Genomic DNA, 21,406 nt, shown 5'->3' with positions numbered 1-21,406 from the left:
GAGGTTCATACTAATTTATGGCAAATCTCAGCTCACTGGTAAAAAAGACTTTCATGAAATTAAAGCAGGTACAAAACTCTTTATTCTATCATATATTTTGCTGACACAGCAACCTTCTACAAACCCAATTGTTTTACAAGGCATTTGGGGAGTTACCCAAATCTTTCATTTTACTAAGACAAAAGTACTCTACCAAAACTATACCATCTTAAAATTAGCTCATAACTCATGCTTCAAAAATACAAGCCCTATTTTCTTTGTTAAAATTGAGTGATAAAGACTTTGCACCTAAGAGAGAATCACTAAGGTGACCAAACTTTTGAGACTAAACACCAAACACCTGTGTTGTGTTTTTACTATCACAAATGGGAAAAAAGCCTTTCGTTTCTTTTCATAAAACTATATTATAAAGGCTTCTTTCCTACTTCCATGACATCATCAACAATGTACAACAGCTTAAAATAAAATGATCTCTAGAAAATAACAACTAGCTCATGAAACTATAGAGCTTCTGAGTAGCTCTTTCTGAATAAATCTGAATTAAACTCCTCTTTGATCACAGAAATCACTCTTCTCAGGTATATATTGTAGAACAAATCATTTTAATTTCTTATCTTCAATGTATTCTTTAAATTAACCTCAATTTTTATACAAAATGTCCTGAATGGAAGATCATGAAACTATCTGGTTTAAACAAAATATGGGCCCTAAAACCTAAGCTCAGTCACAAGCCCAGGTAAAAGATGCTATTCTGTGACCTTTTTCTTAAGAATATATTATATGCAGAACAATTTTAAAATGTGATTAGTTGTCTTGGTGACAGAACAAATAGAAGCAACTCTGTTCTAATTATAAGATAATCTTAAAATTTATTTTTATTTTTAAGATTAAGCATCCTCTTTGACAATCCAAAAACATAGTCTTTGCTCACTCTGGACACACATACCTAAAACAGTTAAAAGTGATTGCTCAATTTTCAATGACAAAGTAGGAAAAAAAGAATACATTGTCAAGCTGCAGTTCAATTCTTCTGTCCTCTTTTCAAAAAAATTTTACTTTGCTACCTAGCCACTCACCAATGATAAGATAATTTTTCAAAAAGCCAACAAAACCCAGAAAAAGGAACAGGTATCAATTCAAAATTACCACCCCAAACACTGCTGTTGCAAAAAAAAAGAGTATGAAGCCAAATTCCCATAGCTTGTTAGAGAGAAGATCTTTAAAAATAATTCAGAAAGTTAGGACTGGAACTACAGTGGTATAGACAGGTTATACTGTCATTATATGCATGTACAGTGGTAAATGTGGGTAATTCAAGAACATTCAGCCTGGGAATATATTAAGCTTTCTCCTATTCCAGCAGAGGAAATAAAAACATGTGCTTCTGGAATATTAAAACTGTCCTTACAAACAGAAGGTAGGGAAAAGGTAATGAGGGAGAAGGTGGAACAAAAGTAGCTAAGACAAGTCATTTTGAATCTAGGCTTTAACACCCAGGAAAGTTGAATAGAACTAAAATTCTTCTGAGCCAGTATCACTAAATTCTAGATTTGGCCTGAAACCAGTGGACCATATACACTACTAATAAATATCAAGTGCCCCACAATGTTTGTGGTATTAAAACATATTTTTAAATTATAAATTTCCATTCTGAAAAGTAGATCAAAATGACACTGGACCATCCAGTCAGTTTCAGAGTCAAGGACTTCCTCTAAAGAGAACTGACTTGGCAGAAATTTAGATTGGTAGGAATGTGATTAACATGGAGTAAATGAGATCAGGTTCTCAGTATAATTTTCATAAGGCTTCTACCCACCCCACTTGTAAGGAGTAGTACTGAGGGAGCTCCAACAGAATGTCTTAGAAGGATACTTCTCAGAGACAAAAGGTCTCTAAATTTAACTCTTGACCCCTCTTCTTACCTAAAGCGTGGGGAAGAAAATAAATATTTAATTTTTAACTATTCAGAGCTTTGGGCACATTATAATATTCTGTAGTTTCATTTTCTGAACCTTTGGCTTATAATTTTTCTCAACTTACATTAAAAAAATGTATGAATGCACCTTCTTCAGTAGTACCACATGAAAATATAAACCTTGTTCTTCCCTAACTTCTACACAGGAAGAATGAATGAATAGTATCCTAAATATCCTGCAAAGTTACTTTGTATACTTGACAAAAGATTAGGGAAAACCAATCCACTTCCATATCTTAAGCAGTAGTTAACTAGTCTTCAATCTCATCTTCCCAAATATCGTCATCAACATCCACAGCATAAAACAGCCTGGAAGCATAAAGAAAGGTACATTTTAAAACACTTGAACGAAACAATATAAATTGCCTCTTCTTCTCTCAAAAGTATTTTCTGTACTCTTATAACATTTCTGTACATCTTTTCTTCTCCTTTAATCATTCCACTGAGGAGGGCTGAAATCTGGGTCCCTCTGAACAATCTACCCTAAAGTTGGTTAAGAACAGCCCTTTTAGGGTGGATGAGTGCCTGCCCAGCTCCATTCCCATCTGGCCTAGAAATTTAATTGGCTGTAAGTCTTTTGGCCACAGCGGTCCCACTGAGGGCCTGGATTGAGGCAGGCAGGTTTGCCACACCACTCCAGCAATGATAGTGACAAAATAAGTTTGACCATCAATGCTTTCTCTGGCAAATCTCAGCCAAAAGCGGGAAAATGAGAAATAAAAATGAAACATAAGTCCCACAACCAACTGAACAGACCCTTTCCTGGCCAAGGCGACCCCAGAGAAATCTTGAAAATGGGAGGCCAGACATACCTGGTCATAGCCCCCTCCCTCACTGACCACCATTAGGTTTTCTTTCTTAAGGGTTAAACAAACCAACCCTTTGGGAAGATTTGCTCCACAGCTGATATCAACCAACGGCCTGACACTGTCCCTCCCTTCTACAGATTTGGCACAAAAAACGGACCAGCATTTCTTCCTGCTGATAGAGCGGTTCTAGCCAGTCTATGGAGGATGTGTATACTGAGGTTTTTCTGTTCTCTGCTTCACCTTTTCATGTCAGAGAACTCCCCCACAGATCATGCTAATGCCGCCTTTTTTCTTTTTTTGAGATGGAGTTTCACTCTTGTTGCCCAGGCTGGAGTGCAGTAGTGCAATCTCGGCTCACTGCAACCTCTGCCTCCCAGGTTCAAGCAATTCTCCTGCCTCCTGAGTAGCTGGGATTACAGGCATGTGCCACCACGCCTGGCTAATTTTGTATTTTTAGTAGAGATGAGGTTTCTCCATGTTGGTCAAGCTGGTCTCGAACTCCTGACCTCAGGTGATCTGCCCACCTCAGTCTCCCAAAGTGCTGGGATTACAGGCATGAGCCACCGCTCCCGGCCAATGCTATCATTTTTTGAACACGGGTCCCCTGAATGGGAATGAAGCTCAACTGCACATGCGGCATGTTTCTCCTTTCATAAATATTCATGACTCCTCCTATAGCTTATCGAATATGTATATCTGGCTATTTGTAGGGCATAAATCCCTGTCTTCCTCTTCCCACCCTTAAAGTGTCAGTTTCTAGCTTCTGGCTGAAGGCTATGCTTCCCAACCTGTCAGAATGGCCACCTTGCAGGCTGCAACTCTTTATGAGAAATAAAGCTGGCCTTTCCAAATTAAAACAAACAAACAAAACAGTCATTTTAGAATCCAGACAAACTCTCCAGGACCAAGGATAAACAATAATGGGGGATGAGTATCACAAAACTGATACTCAGTGTATACAATATACAGAATAAGCCAAGACTGGGGAAGTCAGGCAATTTAGAAGCAACTGAACTCTTTCAAGACACTATTATTGATATTACACGTTCATCACTACATTCTATCTTCACGGTTCTTGTACCCTCCATTTGTAGAATGTTTTGTAGCTAACAATTTGTCTTCCTTTCCTTATGTAAAGTTACCTACGATTTATGCAATTTCCAATGCTCGATTTCCAACAGTTCATGGCAGGGGTTGTTTCTTCGATTTCTCTTATAGTTTCACAATACCAATGTATTTACTTAATAGACACCCCTTAACAAAGATCATCAACTGATGCTGAAAGTAGAAGCTCTTGGAGAACAGGATATTCCCATTGTGCCAAGGAATCACCCCACAGATTACTTACTAATAACAAAATGGAAAACTTACCTTTACAATAAAGCAAACAGTAGAACTGAGCACCACACTAATGGAGGACATCATGGGCCTCCTGATGTGATCCAATGTGGAATACACATCACTCCTCATGAAGTATCAGCAGAAAAAATGTTATTCTAAATCTGATCAAACTTCAGTCTAGACCTAACTTCCAGTTTATAGCAAATAGGATACAGAAACAAGCTAAAGGAAACAAGCTAAAGGACATCATGGACAAATAAAACTCTAGAAGGTAAGACGTTATATAAGACTACTGGCCTGGACTTTTCAAAAAATGAATGTTGACAACACACACACACACACACACACACACACACAGACAAACACAAAGGTGGGCCAAAGCTTTTCTGTATTAAGAGACTAAAGAGATAGAACCAAATCCATTGACTGAACTTGTTTAGATTCTGGTTCAATCAAATAACTTTAAAAGATATTTTCAAGGATAATTAGGAAGTTTCAAATATGTATGTTTACTAGATAGCAATATGCCACTATCATTACATTTTTTTAAAGTACTGTCACTATGTAGAAGCATTTCCTTATCTTAGGAGAAAAGTGGAAATATTTAGAGTTGAAGCATTATTGTAACTCTATGTAGTTCATTAAAAATGTTAAGGGAACAAATATGGCAAAGTACTATCAATTGTTAATTTAGGTGGAAAGTATCCTACTATTCATAGTCCTATCCTTTCAAGTTCTCTGTATGTTTGAAAATTTTTACTGCAAAAACTTCCACATAGTGTATATTCTCATTATAAAACTCATTTTTGAGAAAAATAATATAAAAATTCCTTTATGGGGGAAAACAGGTAAGACAATTCTCTTAAATAAGTCCAAGTACTTAAATAAAACACTGGATTTATGGTCTGCAAATCAAGTACCTGAGGAATTCTGTGTATACATACCGGTTAAAACATGGTGAAGCAGGATCATTGAAATGTCTGTAAGGGTTTGCTCTAGACAGAGAACCCATACAAATCCAACAGAAATATTGCATACAGCCAGTGCATGTCATCTTGTTACATCCATCTAATTTCTAGTGGAAAGGATAGAAAGAGAAAAACATCAAGGCTGTAAAAGCAGAAGAGACATGCACACGCCAAAAAGATTCAGTACAACATTCTCCTAGTCACTGATAACTATGTAATGCTTTCTATTTTATATTACAAGTAAAATACAGAAAATAGGTAGCTAGTGTTACTACAACTAGCTACTTGGCACAGTCTCTTCTGATAAACAGTAGATACAAATTAAACACATATAACTGGAACACGTAGTTAGATTAACATTAAAATATTTGGATGTAACAAGTGTGGGTTTTTAATTTTTACATAAATCTAAGTAAATATTTGGTACCAAGTCCTTCACTCTGTCATAGGGCTCAGGTATGTTAAAAGTGATTATATGGCCTGGTGCAGTGGTTCATGTCTGTAATCCCAGCACTTTGGGAGGCCAAGGCAGGCAGATCATTTAAGGTAAGGAGTTTGAGACCAGCCTGGCCAACATGGTGAAACCCTGCCTCTACCAAAAATACAAAAAATTAGCCAGGTGTGGCCGGTGGTGGCTGGTGCCTGTAATCCCAGCTACTCGGGAGGCTGAGGCATGAGAATTCCTTGAACCTGGGAGGTGAAGACTGCAGTGAGCTGAGATTGCACTACTACACTCTAGCCTAGGCAACAGACAGAGACTCAGTCTCCAAAAAAAAAAAAAGTGATTATATATAGTGCCAGTTTCCTCAATGGAATAACAGGAATCACCACTAGGTTCAGTTCAGACATAATAAATTAGAACAATAGAATCAAATGCAAAGATGTATTTTGATTTTAAAATCTATTAAGATTTTTAGAAGCAATAGATTTGTCTAATTATTTTGGCTCAGATTAATTCCTGAGTATATCTTACTTAATTAAACAGGTGTGCAGCATTCAGGGTAGTTCTGAGAGATCAGATTTGATTTATTTTTTAATCACAAAGATGAAGTAAGAGTTGACCATAGCTCTAGTATGCTCTCCTTACAACCCATTCAATTTTGAGGTGGATACAACGTGAGAACAAAGGTCGCTGTAAGAAAACACTTGGAAAAGGGAAGTCTACATACATTTAAGGTTGATAACAATATTTAGTAGTGAAATTTCCATCTTCCAAGTAAGAAAGTGTAATAATACCAGTATGTGTTTTCTAAGTCATAAAATTGACTAATAAGTCTTCTTAAGGTAATCATAACATGGTTGCAAGGCTGATGGCCTCCAACTCTGTCCCAAAACATTTACCTCTATTGGAGTTCCACAACATGGGCAGTTCTTGGAGTTCTTCTCTAGCCACTCTTTACTTTCCAGCTCTTCTAGTGCCTTCTGAATCACCCTCTTACCATACCTTTGTTCCAAAAATCTTTTATTGGGCTCATCTGCTTGCAGGTATTCATTTCGCAAGTCCATTAATTTCTCTAGAACGTGAAATGGAAAATTAACTTTTATATAGCTTTGTAATGATGACTAAAAATAATTTAAAATGGCACTTTTTTTTTCCCAACTCGGACCCGACTGAATGGCTCCCGCAAAGAAGGGTGGCGAGAAGAAAAAGGGCCGTTCTGCCATCAACGAGGTGGTGACCCGAGAATACACCATCAACATTCACAAGCGCATCCATGGAGTGGGCTTCAAGAAGCGTGCCCCTTGGGCACTCAAAGAGATTCGGAAATTTGCTATGAAGAACATGGGAACTCCAGATGTGTGCACTGATACCAGGCTCAACAAAGCTGTCTGGGCCAAAGGAATAAGGTGCTAAAGTTATCTGAATTAGAAGGAATGTCCCATACCGAATCCATGTGCGGTTGTCCAGAAAATGTAATGAGGATGAAGATTCACCAAATAAGCTCTATACTTTGGTTACTTATGTACCTGTTACCACTTTCAAAAATCTACAAACAGTCAATGTGGATGAGAACTAATCGCTGATCGTCAAATACATCAAATAAACTTATAAAATTGCCTTAAAAAATAAATAAATAAAATGGCAATAATCTTTATTCAATAATGCTATTCCTAGAACTTTATCATAAGGAAAAAATCCAAAGTCATATGCATGGAGATGCATATAACAATGGCAAAAAAATTAAATTTCTAAGGAAATAATGTTTGGAAGAGCCATTTAATGACATAATATTCAATTATTAAAAATATAATTAAGTTGGCTACAACTCAAAACATTCACCACAGAATCCAGAAAAAAGAGTTTATGTTATAACCCAGTAAAAATTACATATGCACAAATAATAATGAATGGAAAGGACTCGCCCAACTAGAAAAGATGTATCTGTTAAAGGTGGTAGAATAAGATAGGCTATTTTTTTTCCTTTGATTTTGATTTCTTAATGTTGGTATGTTGATGCAACTGGAAGTATACAGTTAAAGACTGACTTATCTAAAAGACACAAAGGTTGAAAGACATTTTCCACTAAGTCAGCACCATTCACCATTTGATAATGAAGAGGCCTACCTACAAGATGCTGGCTGATGCAACTGAAATTACCTATCCACTCTTTCCTCTCAGGGTACTTTCTTGGAAATAATGACACTCTGCTAACATTAGCAAGTAATAACTACAATAATAATAGTATTAATAATTATCTTTTTTTTTTTTGCTGCAGTGCAGTGGTGCAATCTGGTTCACCACAACCTCTGCCTCCTGGGATCAAGTCATCCTCCCACCTCAGCAACCTGAGTGCCTGGGACTACAGGTGTGCATCACCACATCCCATTAATTTTTATATTTTTTTGTAGAGACAGGGTTTTGCCATGGTGTCAAACTCCTGGACTCAAGCAACGCCCCCGCCTTGGCTTCCCAAAGTGCTGAGATTACAGGGGTGAGCCATTGTGCCTGGCCCCATTTTGCATTTTACATGTATTAGCCCACTGTTTCTCAAACTATTTATGATAAAGGACCATTCTTTTTTCTCCACTGTCAAAAGTTTCTAATCCTCTCAACTTCTGTATCTTATCATAGATCAGTGTAACAAATTTAACAATTTTGAATAGCACTATATTAGTTCCCTTCATCCTTAAAATAACCCTGCGAAGTTACTGTTATCTGCTCTAGCTGCAATTTTGTGAAGTAGCTGTTATCATCATCCCTGTTAGTCTGAGAAAAACTAAGCCACCAAAGTCCAGTTAAATCGACATTAAGGACCTGATTTATGATTCCTTATCTCGACTGGAGATGGCAAACACGTTTCACTCCTAGGTCTACTTCATCAGAGGGCAGTTTTCTGAGGTGCCATGTTGAGGAAGATTCTGAGGTTTCCCTGGACTCAAGGAGAAAGCATTTGATGACTGGTCAAACACATGTGCCATGGAGACAAGAATGGCAGTTTAGATGCCCTGCATTTGCCATCCAGGATCTACATTATTCCATGTTCATAGATAGAATTTGCTATGCCATTCCTTCTGGAATGTTCCTCCCTGATAACTGCATGGTTTTTCTTACCTCCTTCAAGTCTTTACTTAAACCATTTTGCCAGCGAGGCCTCCCCTGGCTTCTGTAACTAAAATCCCAAGTCCCTTCCCCTTCAGAACATTTCATATCCTATCCTTGCTTTATTTCTTCTGCCTCCTCAGCACTTACCACCACCTGATAATCCTTATTTTGTTTTCCTGTCTCCACTAGTAGTATGTAAGTTCCATGAGGGCAGAGATTTTTGTCTCTTTTGGTCACTACCACACTCCCAGAGCCTAGAATAGTCACTGACACAGAAATATCTGTTGGATAAAGACTTCCAAATTGAAGAATGAAGTCATAAGGCGCTGGCAGGGGAGTGAGATGTCGGGGAGAGACTGGGGATGGGGGTATGGGTTCACGCAGTTAAAACATACCTGCAGTCACCTTACATGGAGAGACCCCATGGTAGGTCAACCTGCACAAGGTACAGAAGGCAAAATTGCAGCTGGAGCAGATACCCATGGTGCAGCCAGGCTCCTGCATCACAGGCAGCTGGCAGCATGGGCGGGGGCAGTACACCACATCTGCCATCAGGTCCAAGGTGGACTGGAGGAGAAGGCGGTCATAACGGGCAAATAACTCTGCTTCTACTAACTCTTTGACCTAGAGGGAAATACAAAACACCATAGGTTTGATGATTCCACAACCAGTTCTGAACCTAAGGAGATTCTTAGGATGATAGGTAAAACAGATGGGCACATAAACTAAAACCTCTCTTTCACTTCAAAATCAAACCAAGTATATATTCACTGAGATGGCAATATATACTACACATATAGTTTGTTAAAACTAAGCAAAGTGTACAATTTATTTTATATTTTAGTTTTATTTCTTTAGAGATGGGGTCTTGCTCTGTCATCAGGACTGAAGTGCAGTGGTGCAATCACAGCTCACTGCAGCCTTGAACTCCTGGGCTCAAGTGATTCTCTACCTCAGCTTCCCGAGTAGCTAGGACAACAGGCACTTGCCATCATGCCTGACTGACTTTTTTTTAAGACATTGAGTCATGCTATTTTGTACAGGATGGTTTTAAACCCCTAGTTTCAAGCGATCCTATCTTGGCCTCCCAAAGTGCTGGGATTATAGGTATAAGCTACCATGCTAACCTTGTATGATTTAAATGTGTAGTTTACTTTAAGTAAAATTATGCTTTAATAAAAAACAAAAAACTGACCGGGTGCAGTGGCTCATGCCTGTAATCCCAGCACTTTGGGAGGCTGAGGTGGGAGGATCACTTGAGGTCAGGAGTTCAAGATCAGCCTGGCTAATATGGTGAAACCCCATCTCTACTAACAATACAAAAAAAAAAAAGAACCCAGGAGGCAGCGGCTGCAATGAGCCGAGATGGTGCCCCTGCACTCCAGCCTGGGTGACACAGCAAGACTCTGTCTCAAAAAAACAAAACAAAACGACAACAACAAAAAACCTAAGTAGGCTGTACTTACGCTGAAGTCTGTAAAAAAGTCAGTTAATCATTCCAAGAGATGTCCCCTTCAAATCCCAACCTCACACAGGGATAAGCTAGTGATTCCCCAAAGTTCATGGTATCCTAGCAGATATACAAAGTAAATTACCACAGTTACTTAATAATTACTTTAACACTCATCCTTGCCTATTGCAAGGCCAAAGGAAGCATTTCATTTGCTTAAGCAGTAGACTAAGACCACAGAATTCTTTTTTTTTTTTTTAGAGACGGGGTTTCACCATGTTGACCAGGATGGTCTCGATCTCTTGACCTCGTGATCCACCCGCCTCGGCCTCCCAAAGCGCTGGGATTACAGGCGTGAGGACCACAGAATTCTTAATGGATACAGTGAAACAACTTGTGGGCTGGCTCCAAGGCCTCAGACTGCCTCATAAACCCTATCAATGAAGTTCCCAAGAAGATATCTCCATTTGTGGAAGAGAATTAAGAGGCACCCATCAGCAGGGTAAACAGTTACCTGACCAGGAGTGGCCACCGAAGGGCACTTTGGTTCTGGGCAGTTGAGGCACTGAACCTGGCCATCTCTGATCTGGATTTCAAAGTAGTCCTTCAGACAGGCTTTGCAGTACACATGCCTGCACTCTAAAAAGTACATGCATTCACTACCTAGCTTCTCACAGAAACAGATATTGCACAGGAACAATTTACTATTAAAGCATTTTATCTGCTGAGCTTGATCAAAGTCCAAGATTTCCTGGATCAGATTTGACAATGATTCCACATCCTGCACAGCTCTCTCATCCACAATTTCCTCTTGGTCTGCATCAGATCCAGCAGCTCCTCCAAAATCTAGCTCTGTGTTGGGAGAGGCTTGAGCTGTCCTTCTCTGTACTTTTTTCTGAGAACCAATCTTGAGCTCAAAAGGAGAGACAATATTCAGGTATGCTAGGGTCTCTTCCTTAAGAAATTGCATCCAGGCAAACAGGACCACGCTGCCACGATGTTCTTCCCATAGATTGTCTAAGTGCTTGCATAGAGCAGATAGCTAGGAGAAAACACATGAAGATGTTGGTGAGTTTGGAAAGATGATGATGCTGCCAACTCTTGATTTCCCTAGGAATCCTTTCCACTTGCAAGTTAGGCCCTTATACTTCCTAACACCATTTTTTACTGCTATGATACACTGTGCTACAAGATAGTACAAACATTCTTATTGGAGTACTTCTCAAACTATTCAGCAACATGAGCTGGAGTAGAACACAAAGTCAGGAGCAAGAAGTATCATGAGAACAAGAGAAACAGGAAGACTCCATAAGACAGAGAAATAGCTGTACATTTTAGTCACTGAAATGGAGGACTTTTTTCTGCTCTTTAATCTTTTAGTATTGCCATAAATTTCATGTAGGAGAAAGAGCTCTAGTTCTAAAAACAAACTATTTTTCTTCCATTAGGAGTCCTAGCCCTGTCGGTATCCTAGAATAACGATTAGAAAAAGAATCATTTAAAAATACTATTCAAGTTTTAAAATTAATTTTCAGTTCTATCAAAAAGTCAACTCATCTGAAACAATCACTAACAGAATTCAGCCTCAGAGTCCATGTTTAGATTTACAAGCTGCTTTTAACTAAACAATGTGGGCTTATATCAGATCCCAGTTAATGGAGAAAAGCTGACTGACATTGACCCTGGTCCTAATCAGAAGCCCTCAGCATGATTCAGCAGCCATAGAGAAAGCTTACACTTCCTAAGCTAAGCAACTCAAGTTAAATAATTTGGAATTTTTCTCTTTAAAAGTGGTCTGTTCAATTTGAAACGCAAATATAAGAGGATTTTCCATTAGAAATATAAAATATTTGTAATAGAGCACAGGAATTACAAGCAGCTTTTCTTTTTTAGGTAAACATCCAAAAATAGGCCTTCCGGATGGCAAATTTTGTAAATTTAAATGACAAATAAAAAGGGACAAGATTTCCTGTTTCTTACACTCTGCGTAGTGCCACTGACTAAACCCTGCACAGGTACTACTACCTTACTTATTGATCAGTTCAGATTGAACAACTAATGGTTTTTTACACTGCATAAATATGCTTATAAATCAACCATGCTTTTGAGAAATCTGCTAAAATCTGTATAATGTGATAAATACTAAAAGGGAGGCTCTGAGTGCTGTGTGAGCTACGAAGTCCTATGAAGAAGCCATTCTCCAACCTCTTTTCTTCTCCAGTCCCTTCTCAAGAGAGGCAGCTGGGGCTGGGTGAGGTGGCTCATGCCTATAATCCCAGCACTCTGGGAGGCCAAGGTGGGTGAATCACCTGAGGTCAGGGGTTTGAGACCCGGCTGACCAACATGGTGAAACCCTGTCTATACTAAAAAATACAAAAAATTAGCCGGGCATGGTGGCAGGCGCCTGTAATCCCAGCTACTCGGGAGGTGAGGAAGGAGGATCGGTTGAACCTGCTAGGTGGAGACTGCAGTGAGCTGAGATCGCACCACTGCACTCAAGCCTGGGTGACAGAGCAAGACTCCATGAGAGGGGTGGGGGGGTGGGGGGGGGAGGGGGAGGGAGAGGGAGAGGGAGAGGGAGAGGGGGAGAGAGAGAGAGAGAGAGAGAGAGAGAGAGAGAGAGAGAGAGAGAGAGAAAGAGAGAGAGACACCTGGGGTGCATGTAAATTGAAGAGGGAGGGGAATTAAGGGAAAAGGAGCAAGAGACTACGTAAGTATATTGGGGGAGGAATGAGGGAAAATACTAGAAAACTAAAACCACTTCCCTCTGTCTACCCACCCCAATTCAGGGAATGACAGCTGTACGTTGTCAATTTCACTATTAACAGGTGAGAGTCATAATGACAAGGAATCAGGGTAGAGCAACAAACAAGAATTGAACCAAGAAGGAATATAAGAGACCAATTAAAATGTCAATTATACGTATAAACAATTATTTGACAAAGAATTCTACTGTAAAAATTTTAACTGTAACACATAAAACAGCTCTCTTCCCCAGCACACATCCCTGCACCCAAATCCAGCACTAAGGAGATGTTGGTTAGCTGCAATCTGAAACTGCAACCACACATCCAGTTAATCTGTCCCTGTTTTGTGCATGTGTGTGTGCGGGTGCACACACAAGCATGGATGTAAAGTATGAAGAGCTCGCTGGTGAAATGGGACTATGAATATCTAAATAATTTGGCCAATTATCAGTGACCTAAATGCTAAACAGTCTTGATATTCCTGGACAAATCATCAACTGTCTTGCATCTGCTGCCTCTGGCACAGATATTAGAATGTAAAGTAATATTCCTTTTTATTCTAACTGTATTATCTTTTTTAAGGTTTAATTTTGCTTTTAAACCATAAGCTCAAATTTACAAAAGTACTCTCACCTGAAAGATTAGATTGGTGGATGGGGGAATGAAAACTGTATGATCCAAAGAGAAAAACTAAAGAGCCCTTGAGGTCAGCAAATCTGACAGCTTTTTTTGTTTGTTTTTGGTTTTTTTTTTGAGACAGGGTCTCTCTCTGTCACCTAGCCTGGAGTGCAGTGGCTCAATCTCAGCTCACTGCAACCTCTGCCAGCCAGGCTCAAGTGTTCCTCCCACCTCAGCCTCCCGAGTAGCTGGGAGTACAGGGATGCACACCTGGCTGATTTTTGTATTTTTTTTATTTTGTAGAAACTGGGTTTCACCATGTTGCACAGGTTGAGCTTTCGTCTTAATATACATCAGTCTATCAATCTTCATTATGACTTCTAGAAAAGCAGCTGCTATTGATTCATTATCTATCCCAGAATACTTTATCTTATTTATATTTAGCTTCGAGTCATATTTTTGTCTCAATCAAGAGTTGAGGTTGTTATTAGAAAAGTATATATAACCCAGAGGAAATGAGGTTCTTTACATGAGGCCTCAAGCCTTAATGATATATCTACAGGAACTGTACACATTTCTACTTGTATACATTTATGTCTATGTGATACCAGTTGACTGTTACTTGTTATTTATATAGATTTTTACAAAGCAAAGCAGTTATTGTATTTACTCAGAAAATTTGCTTATTATAACTACATTAGCTCAATTTTTAGTCCTAATTAAAGTGAAATCTTTCATTTAAGGAATGGATAAGAACCTAAGAAAAAAAGTACTATCAATATTTAAGAAAAATGAGGAAGATCTCATAGTCTCCATTATAATACAGATTAAATAGGAAAATAGCAAGACAAGAAAAGAAATAATATACTTGATTAAAAATTACTCCTACTACAATTCGTGATTGCTTTAATTACTGCCATTCCTTTTTAAAACACCAAGCATTTTCAATTTCTTAGCATCAGGATTCATCAAGGCAAGGGAAAAAAATTACAAAACCAAAGTCATTTGTTTTTCATGCACTGAATTCAAGATCATTAAGGTAGTCTTCAATTAAAGACAATTTTTAAGTTTCTAAAAATGGATAGGAAAAATTAAGTTTCAAGTCTAACCTGAGTTGGTGACAGCCATTTGCCACTAAGTGTGAATGAAGGTGGGGAAGAGGATGGATAATCTGGTGGCAGTTCAAAGTTCAGCACAAGTGGAGGCAGAAAGCAAATGGTGTATTCAAAGCCACTATTCTGGAGACACTCATTTGAATTGCCTGAACCAAAAACAAAGATTAGAAAGGATCAGTTGGTCAATACTTGAGTGTCCATTACTGTTGAGCAATGCTCAAGAAAGACTTAATGCTTTAGTAAGAGGGAATAAAAACCCTCCCAAAGCACTTCCTATTTCCTGATTTTAACTTGGTAACCGCCACCTTAAAAAAATATTGTAACCCCTTGAAAAATCTAAGCACCAAGAAATGTATAATGAAGATACTACAACTCATTCTTGTATACACTTCTGGGTACAGTTCCTAACACTAATGACCAAGGAACACACAATGTTTTGTTGTTGGTTTAGTTTGCAGTAGACGATTAAAGACACAATCTAGAGAAAGGTGTTCATTTCTATTGAACAGCCATGACCTACTTAGACCAGCATGTGCCAACTACCCATGAATCATAGTTGGGAAAATTTGTGCCAACACAATGATCTCAGGTTTGAGGATATGATATAGCACATAACATTCTCACAATCAAAGTTTCATTTAAATTATCGCAATTACATTCCTTAATTCCTTTATAGTAGAAACATTTTGAGAAAGTGTGCATCAAGGTCTTCTCTAAATATCTGTATCAAAAGCAGTTTTGTTTTTTTCTGAAGCAAAAGATCACACAGTAACAACATGTGTCACATGTTTACAGTAGTTGAAATGATTCTGGAAACCAAATAGTATTAACCACCACCATTGTACTTGAAAATTTCCAAGTGTTTTCACATACATTCATTTTCTCTTTGATTATCCCTGTTTAACAGCCAATGACTCATGCTGATAAACTGCTAGATAGCAGACTAGGATGTATGAAATACACAGGCTAATATCCCTCTTCAGTGATCAAAAAGGTGGAATCGAATTGAAAACTGCCTGCCCCTCATTGCAATTTTCATTTAAAACAGAAACATGCATTAAATCTGTAATACTACTACCACCTATCACTAATGCCTATAAACACAAAAATGACAAATAGCTTAAGGTACACTAAGAAATAAAGAATAATCTGTTTAAGAAAATATTATTAACTAACCGCTCACAACTATCTTGAAATTCTGTGGCAAATCCAAATAGATCCTGGTTTCTCCACCTTGGACAGTCTCTGCTTTTCGAAATTCATCTCCATCGTAAATACTCGCCAGGGCCAGCAATTCATCCTCCTGAGCTTCTCGGTCTTCTGACGACATTTAATTTTCTGAGGAACTGAAAACATAAAATCAGTTAAGAATAGAAAATGCACAGAGGCTGGCCAGGCCTGGGGGCTCACGCCTGTAATCTCAGCACTTTGGGAGGCCGAGGCAGGTGGATCACCTGAGGTCAGGAGTTGAAGGCTAGCCTGGCCAACGTGGCGAAACCCTGTCTCTACTAAAAATACAAAAATTAGCCAGGCGTGGTGGCAGGCACCTGTAATCCCACCTACTTGGGAGGCTGAGGCAGGAGAATTGCTTGAACCAGGAGGTGGAGGTTGCAGCGAGCCGAGACTGTGGCACTGCACTCCAGCCCGAGTGACAAGGGTGAAACTCTGTCTCAAAAAAAAAAAGAAAATGCACAGAGGTGGGAAAAGTTTAATGTCAGTTTTAAAAATGTTCCTCACAAACAACTGCAAAGAATTAATTGATATTCTCACTTTTCTCCTAAACCAAAAGTGACAGCCAAGCTGGCATTCCATTAGCTTTGCAATAGTAATAGTCTTTTTCAAAAGGGATGGTTGTGGTACTTCCAATTCCTGACTTTATCAGTTAGGTATTTTATGACTGAATTAGAGGAAAAAAAGCACAATTTGAAAATTTTCTTTGAAAAGGACAAATCACAAATTTTCTTTGACTTGTCCACTGAACCTAGCAAAGTGACTGGCTTGCAAAAGGGGTCAAAGTATATTACACTCCTTTCTTAAAATAAGTGAATTTGCCAAGCACAGTGGCTCATACCTGTAATGTCAACACTTTGGGAGGCTGAGGCAGGCAAATCACCTGAGGTCAGGTGTACTAAAAATACAGAAATTAGCTGGGTGTGGTGGCACATCCCTAGCTACTTGGGAGGTTGAAGCAGGAGAATCACTTGAACCTGGGAGGCAGAGGTTGCAGTGAGCCGAGACTGTGCCACCACATTCCAGCCTGGGCAAAAGTGAGACTCTGTCTCCAAAAAAAAAAAAGAAGTGAATTTTTTAAATCCACAGGAATCTTTAGGGCAGGTTTTCTTAGCTTCAGCTCTACTGACATTTTGGAGTAAATAATTGTTGTTAGGGAGCAGTGTTGTGCGCTATAGAATGCTTAACAGCATTTCCTGGCTTTTACCCACTAGATACCCAATAGTGCCTCGCTTCCCCCCACAAGAGCTGTGACAACTGAAAATATCTAGCCAGGTGTGGTGGTGCTTGCTTGTGGTCCCAGCTACTTGGGGGGCTGACATGGGGGGACTGCTTGAGACTGGGAGGTCAAGGCTGCAGTGAACCATGATGGTACTACCACACTCCAGGTTGGGTGACAAAGTGAGAGAGACCCTGTCTTAAAAAAAAAAAAAAAAAAAAAAAAGGGAAATATCTTCAAATATAGCCAGAAGTCCTGGGGCAGGAAAGGCAAAATTGCTCCCAGTTGAGAAAACTGTGCTTGAGGATGTTACAGGCATAGATACTACACAAGAAAATTAGATAACTGAGCAAGCAGCAAAATATTAAAATTTTGAAACAGAGTTTGTCAAATCCAAGCAGCCATCAATATTAAGATTTACAATTATGACTCAAGAATATTTAAAAGATAATAATTTTTAAAAAGATTTACCATTATTTTAGATAATACTAAGAATTTAGCTATAAGGGCCAGGCACAGTGAGTGGCTCAAGCCTTTAATCCCAGAACTTTGGGAGACCAAGGCAGGCAGATCACTTGAGGCCAGGAGTTCAAGACCAGCCTGGTCAACATGGCAAAAAAAAACCCCATCTCTACTAAAAATATAAAACTTAGCCGGGCATGGAGGTAGGAGGTACATGCCTGTAATCCCAGCTACTCAGTGGCTGAGGCACAAGAATTGAGAATTGCTAAAACCCAGGAAGCAGAGGTTGCAGTGAGCTGAGCTTGTGCCACTGCACTCCAGCCCGGGTGACAGAGAGACATTCTGTCTCTAAAAAGAAAAGAGAAACTAGCTACAATTAAAGTATGAACTGTTGGGAGAGCAAGGCGGGCGGATCACAAGGTCAGGAGTTCGAGACCATCCTGGCCAACATAGTGAAACCCCATCTCTACTAAAAATACAAAAAAAATGAGCCGGCTGTGGTGGCAGGTGCCTGTAATCCCAGCTACTTGGGAGGCTGAGGCAGGAGAATCGCTTGAACCTGGGAGGCAGAGGTTGCAGTGAGCCAAGATTATACCACTGCACTCCAGCCCAGGCAATAGTGGCACGATCTCGGCTCACTGCAACCTCCGCTTCCCAGGTTCAAACGATTCTCCTGCCTCAGCCTCCCAAGTAGCTGGGACTACAGGCACGCCACCACACCCAGCTAATTTTTGTATTTTTATTAGCGACAGGGTTTCACCGTGTTGGCCAGGATGGTCTGGATCTCTTGACCTGGTGATCCGCCTGCCTCAGCTTCCCAAAGTGCTGGGGTTACAGGCATGAGCCACCGTGCCCGGCCAATGATATGAGATTCTGTCTCAAAAAAAAAAAAAAAAAAGTATGAACTGGCTGGGTGTGGTGATTCATGCCTGCAATCCCAGCACTTTGGGAAGCCAAGGCAGAAGGATCGATTGAGGCCAACAGTTTGAGACTAGCCCTGGGAACATAGCAAGATCCTGTCTCTATAAAAATTAGCCAGGTGTGGATGGTATGTGCCTGTAGTCCCAGCTACTCAGGAGACTGCGGCAGGAGGATTGCTTCAGCCTTGGATGTTGAGGCTGCAGTGAGCCGTGTTTGCACCACTACACTTCAGCCTGTGTGGCAGAAGACCTTTTCTCAAAAAAACAAAATAAAGTATGAATCAATGTTTTAAAAAATTGCATCAACTGAAAGATACAACACAATTTCAGATAATTTAAATGTGCAAAAAATAAGCAAAGAGAATTTACAAAAATCATTTCAATAAAACAAAAATACTACCATTCTGTCAATTAAAATATTGATCTACAATTGCATTTGCAAATATCCTCCCCTGACAACTAAAATACTTTTAATTAAAATGTTTAAAATTGAAAAGTTAGGAATTTTTTGTTGTTGTTGTTCTTGTTGTTGCCCAGGCTGGAGTGCAGTGGCGCAATCTCGGCTCACTGCAACCTCTGCCTCCCGGGTTCAAGCGATTCTCCTGCCTCAGCCTCCCAGGTAGCTGCAATTCCAGGTGCCTGCCACCACATCTGACTAATTTTTTTGCATTTTTAGTAGAGATGGAGTTTCACTATGTTGGCCAGGCTGGTCTCGAACTCCTGGCCTCAGATGATCCACCCACCTCGGCCTCCCAAAGTGCTGGGATTACAGGCATGAGTCACCACGCCTGGCCTGAAAAGTAAGGAATTTTTATATTCTAAAAGATGATACTATGAAATTTAAAATGATTTCATTTTCAAAAAATACTTTTCTAGGAGATGTTAGTTAATGGCTCTGCTTAAGCTGCATCCCTGTCTAAGACACATTTACATATTCTACTTGAGGTCAGTTAGTACCTGTTAATAACAATCAGAAGAAAAGGATATTAACACCGAAGTCTGTATTTCAGTTCAGAGTGGACTTCGCGCACATCCCATTTATTCTCTAGCTGGTGGAGCTGAGACTGCTGAAGCTGGATAAGAGGCCAGGATGTGGAACTCATATTACAAATACTATGAAAATCCTGCCATCTGCAGAAAAGAAACACAGAAGATGGTGTTAGGACCCTCTCCAAATTAAAATTCTGAATTTCCATTATCACCAATTAAGTCAAACACATCCTAACATATAACCAATCCTAATCTACAGGTGCATTTTACTCTCCTAGGGCAGACTATCTGAGCCACATGATTAAAGGAGTATTTGCATGTCCCCAGCAGCGACTAAGGACTTCTTATCTGTCTGCCCTCAGACATGCCGAGGAGCTAAGAACACCAAGCTCATATGAGAGGACAGGACACCACGCCCCATAACAAACAACCTCTTCAGTTTCTTTTTTGTTCAGTTTTTTCTCCTCTTCTGCTTCTTATATTCCTTCATTTGCCATCTCCCTCCAGTTTTTCCTCTCTCTTGCTCATGAATTTATCCTGCCAGTGACACTCAAGGTTAATTTTGATATCAAAGAAATACTTGAGTACACAAACACAAACTTTTAAGTTTTATTCTAAATGCTTTAGAGCTAGGCTTCTTCACTGGGGTGAGGGGAAAAGAGAATATAGTCCATAGTTGGTGGGCACGTGTAATCCCAGCTACTCGGGAGGCTGAGGCAAGAGAATCGCTTGAACCTAGGAGGAGGAGTTTGCAGTGAGCTAAGGTCGCACTATTACACTCCAGCCTGGGTGACAGAGCAAGACGCTGTCTCAAAAAAAAAAAAAAAAAAGAGAGAGAGATTCAGAATCAATTTACATTTATTGAGCACCTACTATGTATTCAATAAATGTAAATTATCTTCTCTTTTTGTCACATTCTCTTATTTAATCTTAATTTTACTAGGTGAGAGATATGGTGCTAATTGAATTAAGCTTTTTGTTTCTTTCTGTTAAAACATTTGCAAATGGGATGAGAGATTAATTTATGCAGTTTATGATTTTAGGTTAGTGTTCCCCATCTGTCTACACATTAGAATCTTCAGAGGAACTGTTTTTTAAAATCTCAATGCCCAAGCCACACCCCAGGACAATTAATTCAGGCCTCAGTGGTTTTCCAAGTCCTCCAGGTGATGCCAATATGCAGCCAGGGCTAAGAACTTGTACTCCAAGCAGGGTTTCAACAGTTCCTCATGACCTACCCTACGAAATTTGAGCTTGTGAAGCTGTCACCTGGAATCCAGTACCTCAATTCAGGTTGCTAACTCTCATTTCCTTCTCATTCTATCCATCTGGTCTTCGGGTGCCCTGGTTTGGGTTCAGCTCGCCACCTGGCGTGCGGAGTCGTTTGGGCCACTGCCCCAAAACCGGGGCAGGCCCACCAAGGCTAGCTATCAGCCCCAGCGCTGGGATCAGAGGGCGCTACGCGAGCGTGTGAGCTGCTGGCCAGCCTGGGGCGTCCCGAAGGAGCAGGGCCCAAACCTTCCCTTTCCTGCTCAGCTTCCCGAAGGGAGTCCCGGCCAGGCAGGCTGCAGACGCCGGGTGCGGGCGGGTTTGAGGGACTGAGGCCCACTGAACAGTCCCGGCCCGGTCCCGTTCTCTGCTTCGCGCGCCCAGAGAGCGGTCCCCACCGTACCTTCCGGCCATCCGGCAGTGCCGAACCCCAGAGTTCCGCCCTCCGCCCTTGCCCGGGGCCCACTCACCGACGCCAGCCGACCAGGCCTAGAGACGCCCCGCTGAACCGGCGCGCCGCCTCTTCCGTTCTCGGTAGCTGTCAGCTGAGCCGGGCGGATCTTGCTGGGGCGGCCGCCGGCTTAGGAAGGGCTCTGCGCAGCCGCCGTGGTCGCCCCGGTCTCTCGGGCGCCTCCTGCAGGGTAAAGGCGGCGGTGCAGGCGCGACCACTGTCACCGACACCACTGCGGGCCGGTACTCAGAGGAGGCTCTTTTCAGTAGTACTGATGGGGCCCGAGAATTCGAATTTT

General features: G+C 40.4%; 1 protein-coding gene and 1 pseudogene across 5 annotated transcripts; one reads left to right on the top strand and one right to left on the bottom strand.

Moving 5' to 3' along the window:
- Positions 1-64: 64 nt before the first annotated feature.
- RNF14 (ring finger protein 14) lies at positions 65-21,204 on the bottom strand. Of its 5 annotated transcripts, none has more exons than XM_012461323.2 (9): positions 21,128-21,204; positions 19,356-19,529; positions 15,744-15,913; positions 14,562-14,713; positions 10,602-11,129; positions 9,033-9,261; positions 6,435-6,607; positions 5,070-5,200; positions 65-2,284 (listed from the first exon to the last, which is right to left on the bottom strand). In XM_012461323.2, the coding sequence occupies exons 3-9, from the start codon at positions 15,895-15,897 to the stop codon at positions 2,227-2,229; spliced, it is 1,425 nt and encodes a 474-aa protein (XP_012316746.1). In that variant the 5' UTR covers positions 15,898-15,913; positions 19,356-19,529; positions 21,128-21,204; the 3' UTR covers positions 65-2,226. The 5 variants fall into 5 exon arrangements, with proteins under 5 accessions (XP_012316746.1, XP_012316823.1, XP_012316911.1 ...); XM_012461400.2 differs by lacking the exon at positions 21,128-21,204 and adding an exon at positions 20,672-20,757; XM_012461488.2 differs by lacking the exon at positions 21,128-21,204 and adding an exon at positions 20,627-20,646.
- LOC105723631 (large ribosomal subunit protein eL31-like) lies at positions 6,676-7,129 on the top strand (annotated as a pseudogene).
- Positions 21,205-21,406: the final 202 nt, after the last annotated feature.

The sequence above is a fragment of the Aotus nancymaae genome, unplaced genomic scaffold (genome assembly GCF_030222135.1).
Source record: "Aotus nancymaae isolate 86718 unplaced genomic scaffold, 86718_ANA_hifiasm-v0.15.2.pri h1tg000064l_1, whole genome shotgun sequence".
NCBI classification, from domain to species: Eukaryota; Metazoa; Chordata; class Mammalia; order Primates; family Aotidae; genus Aotus; species Aotus nancymaae.
This window is presented reverse-complemented; position numbering and strand designations above follow the sequence as displayed.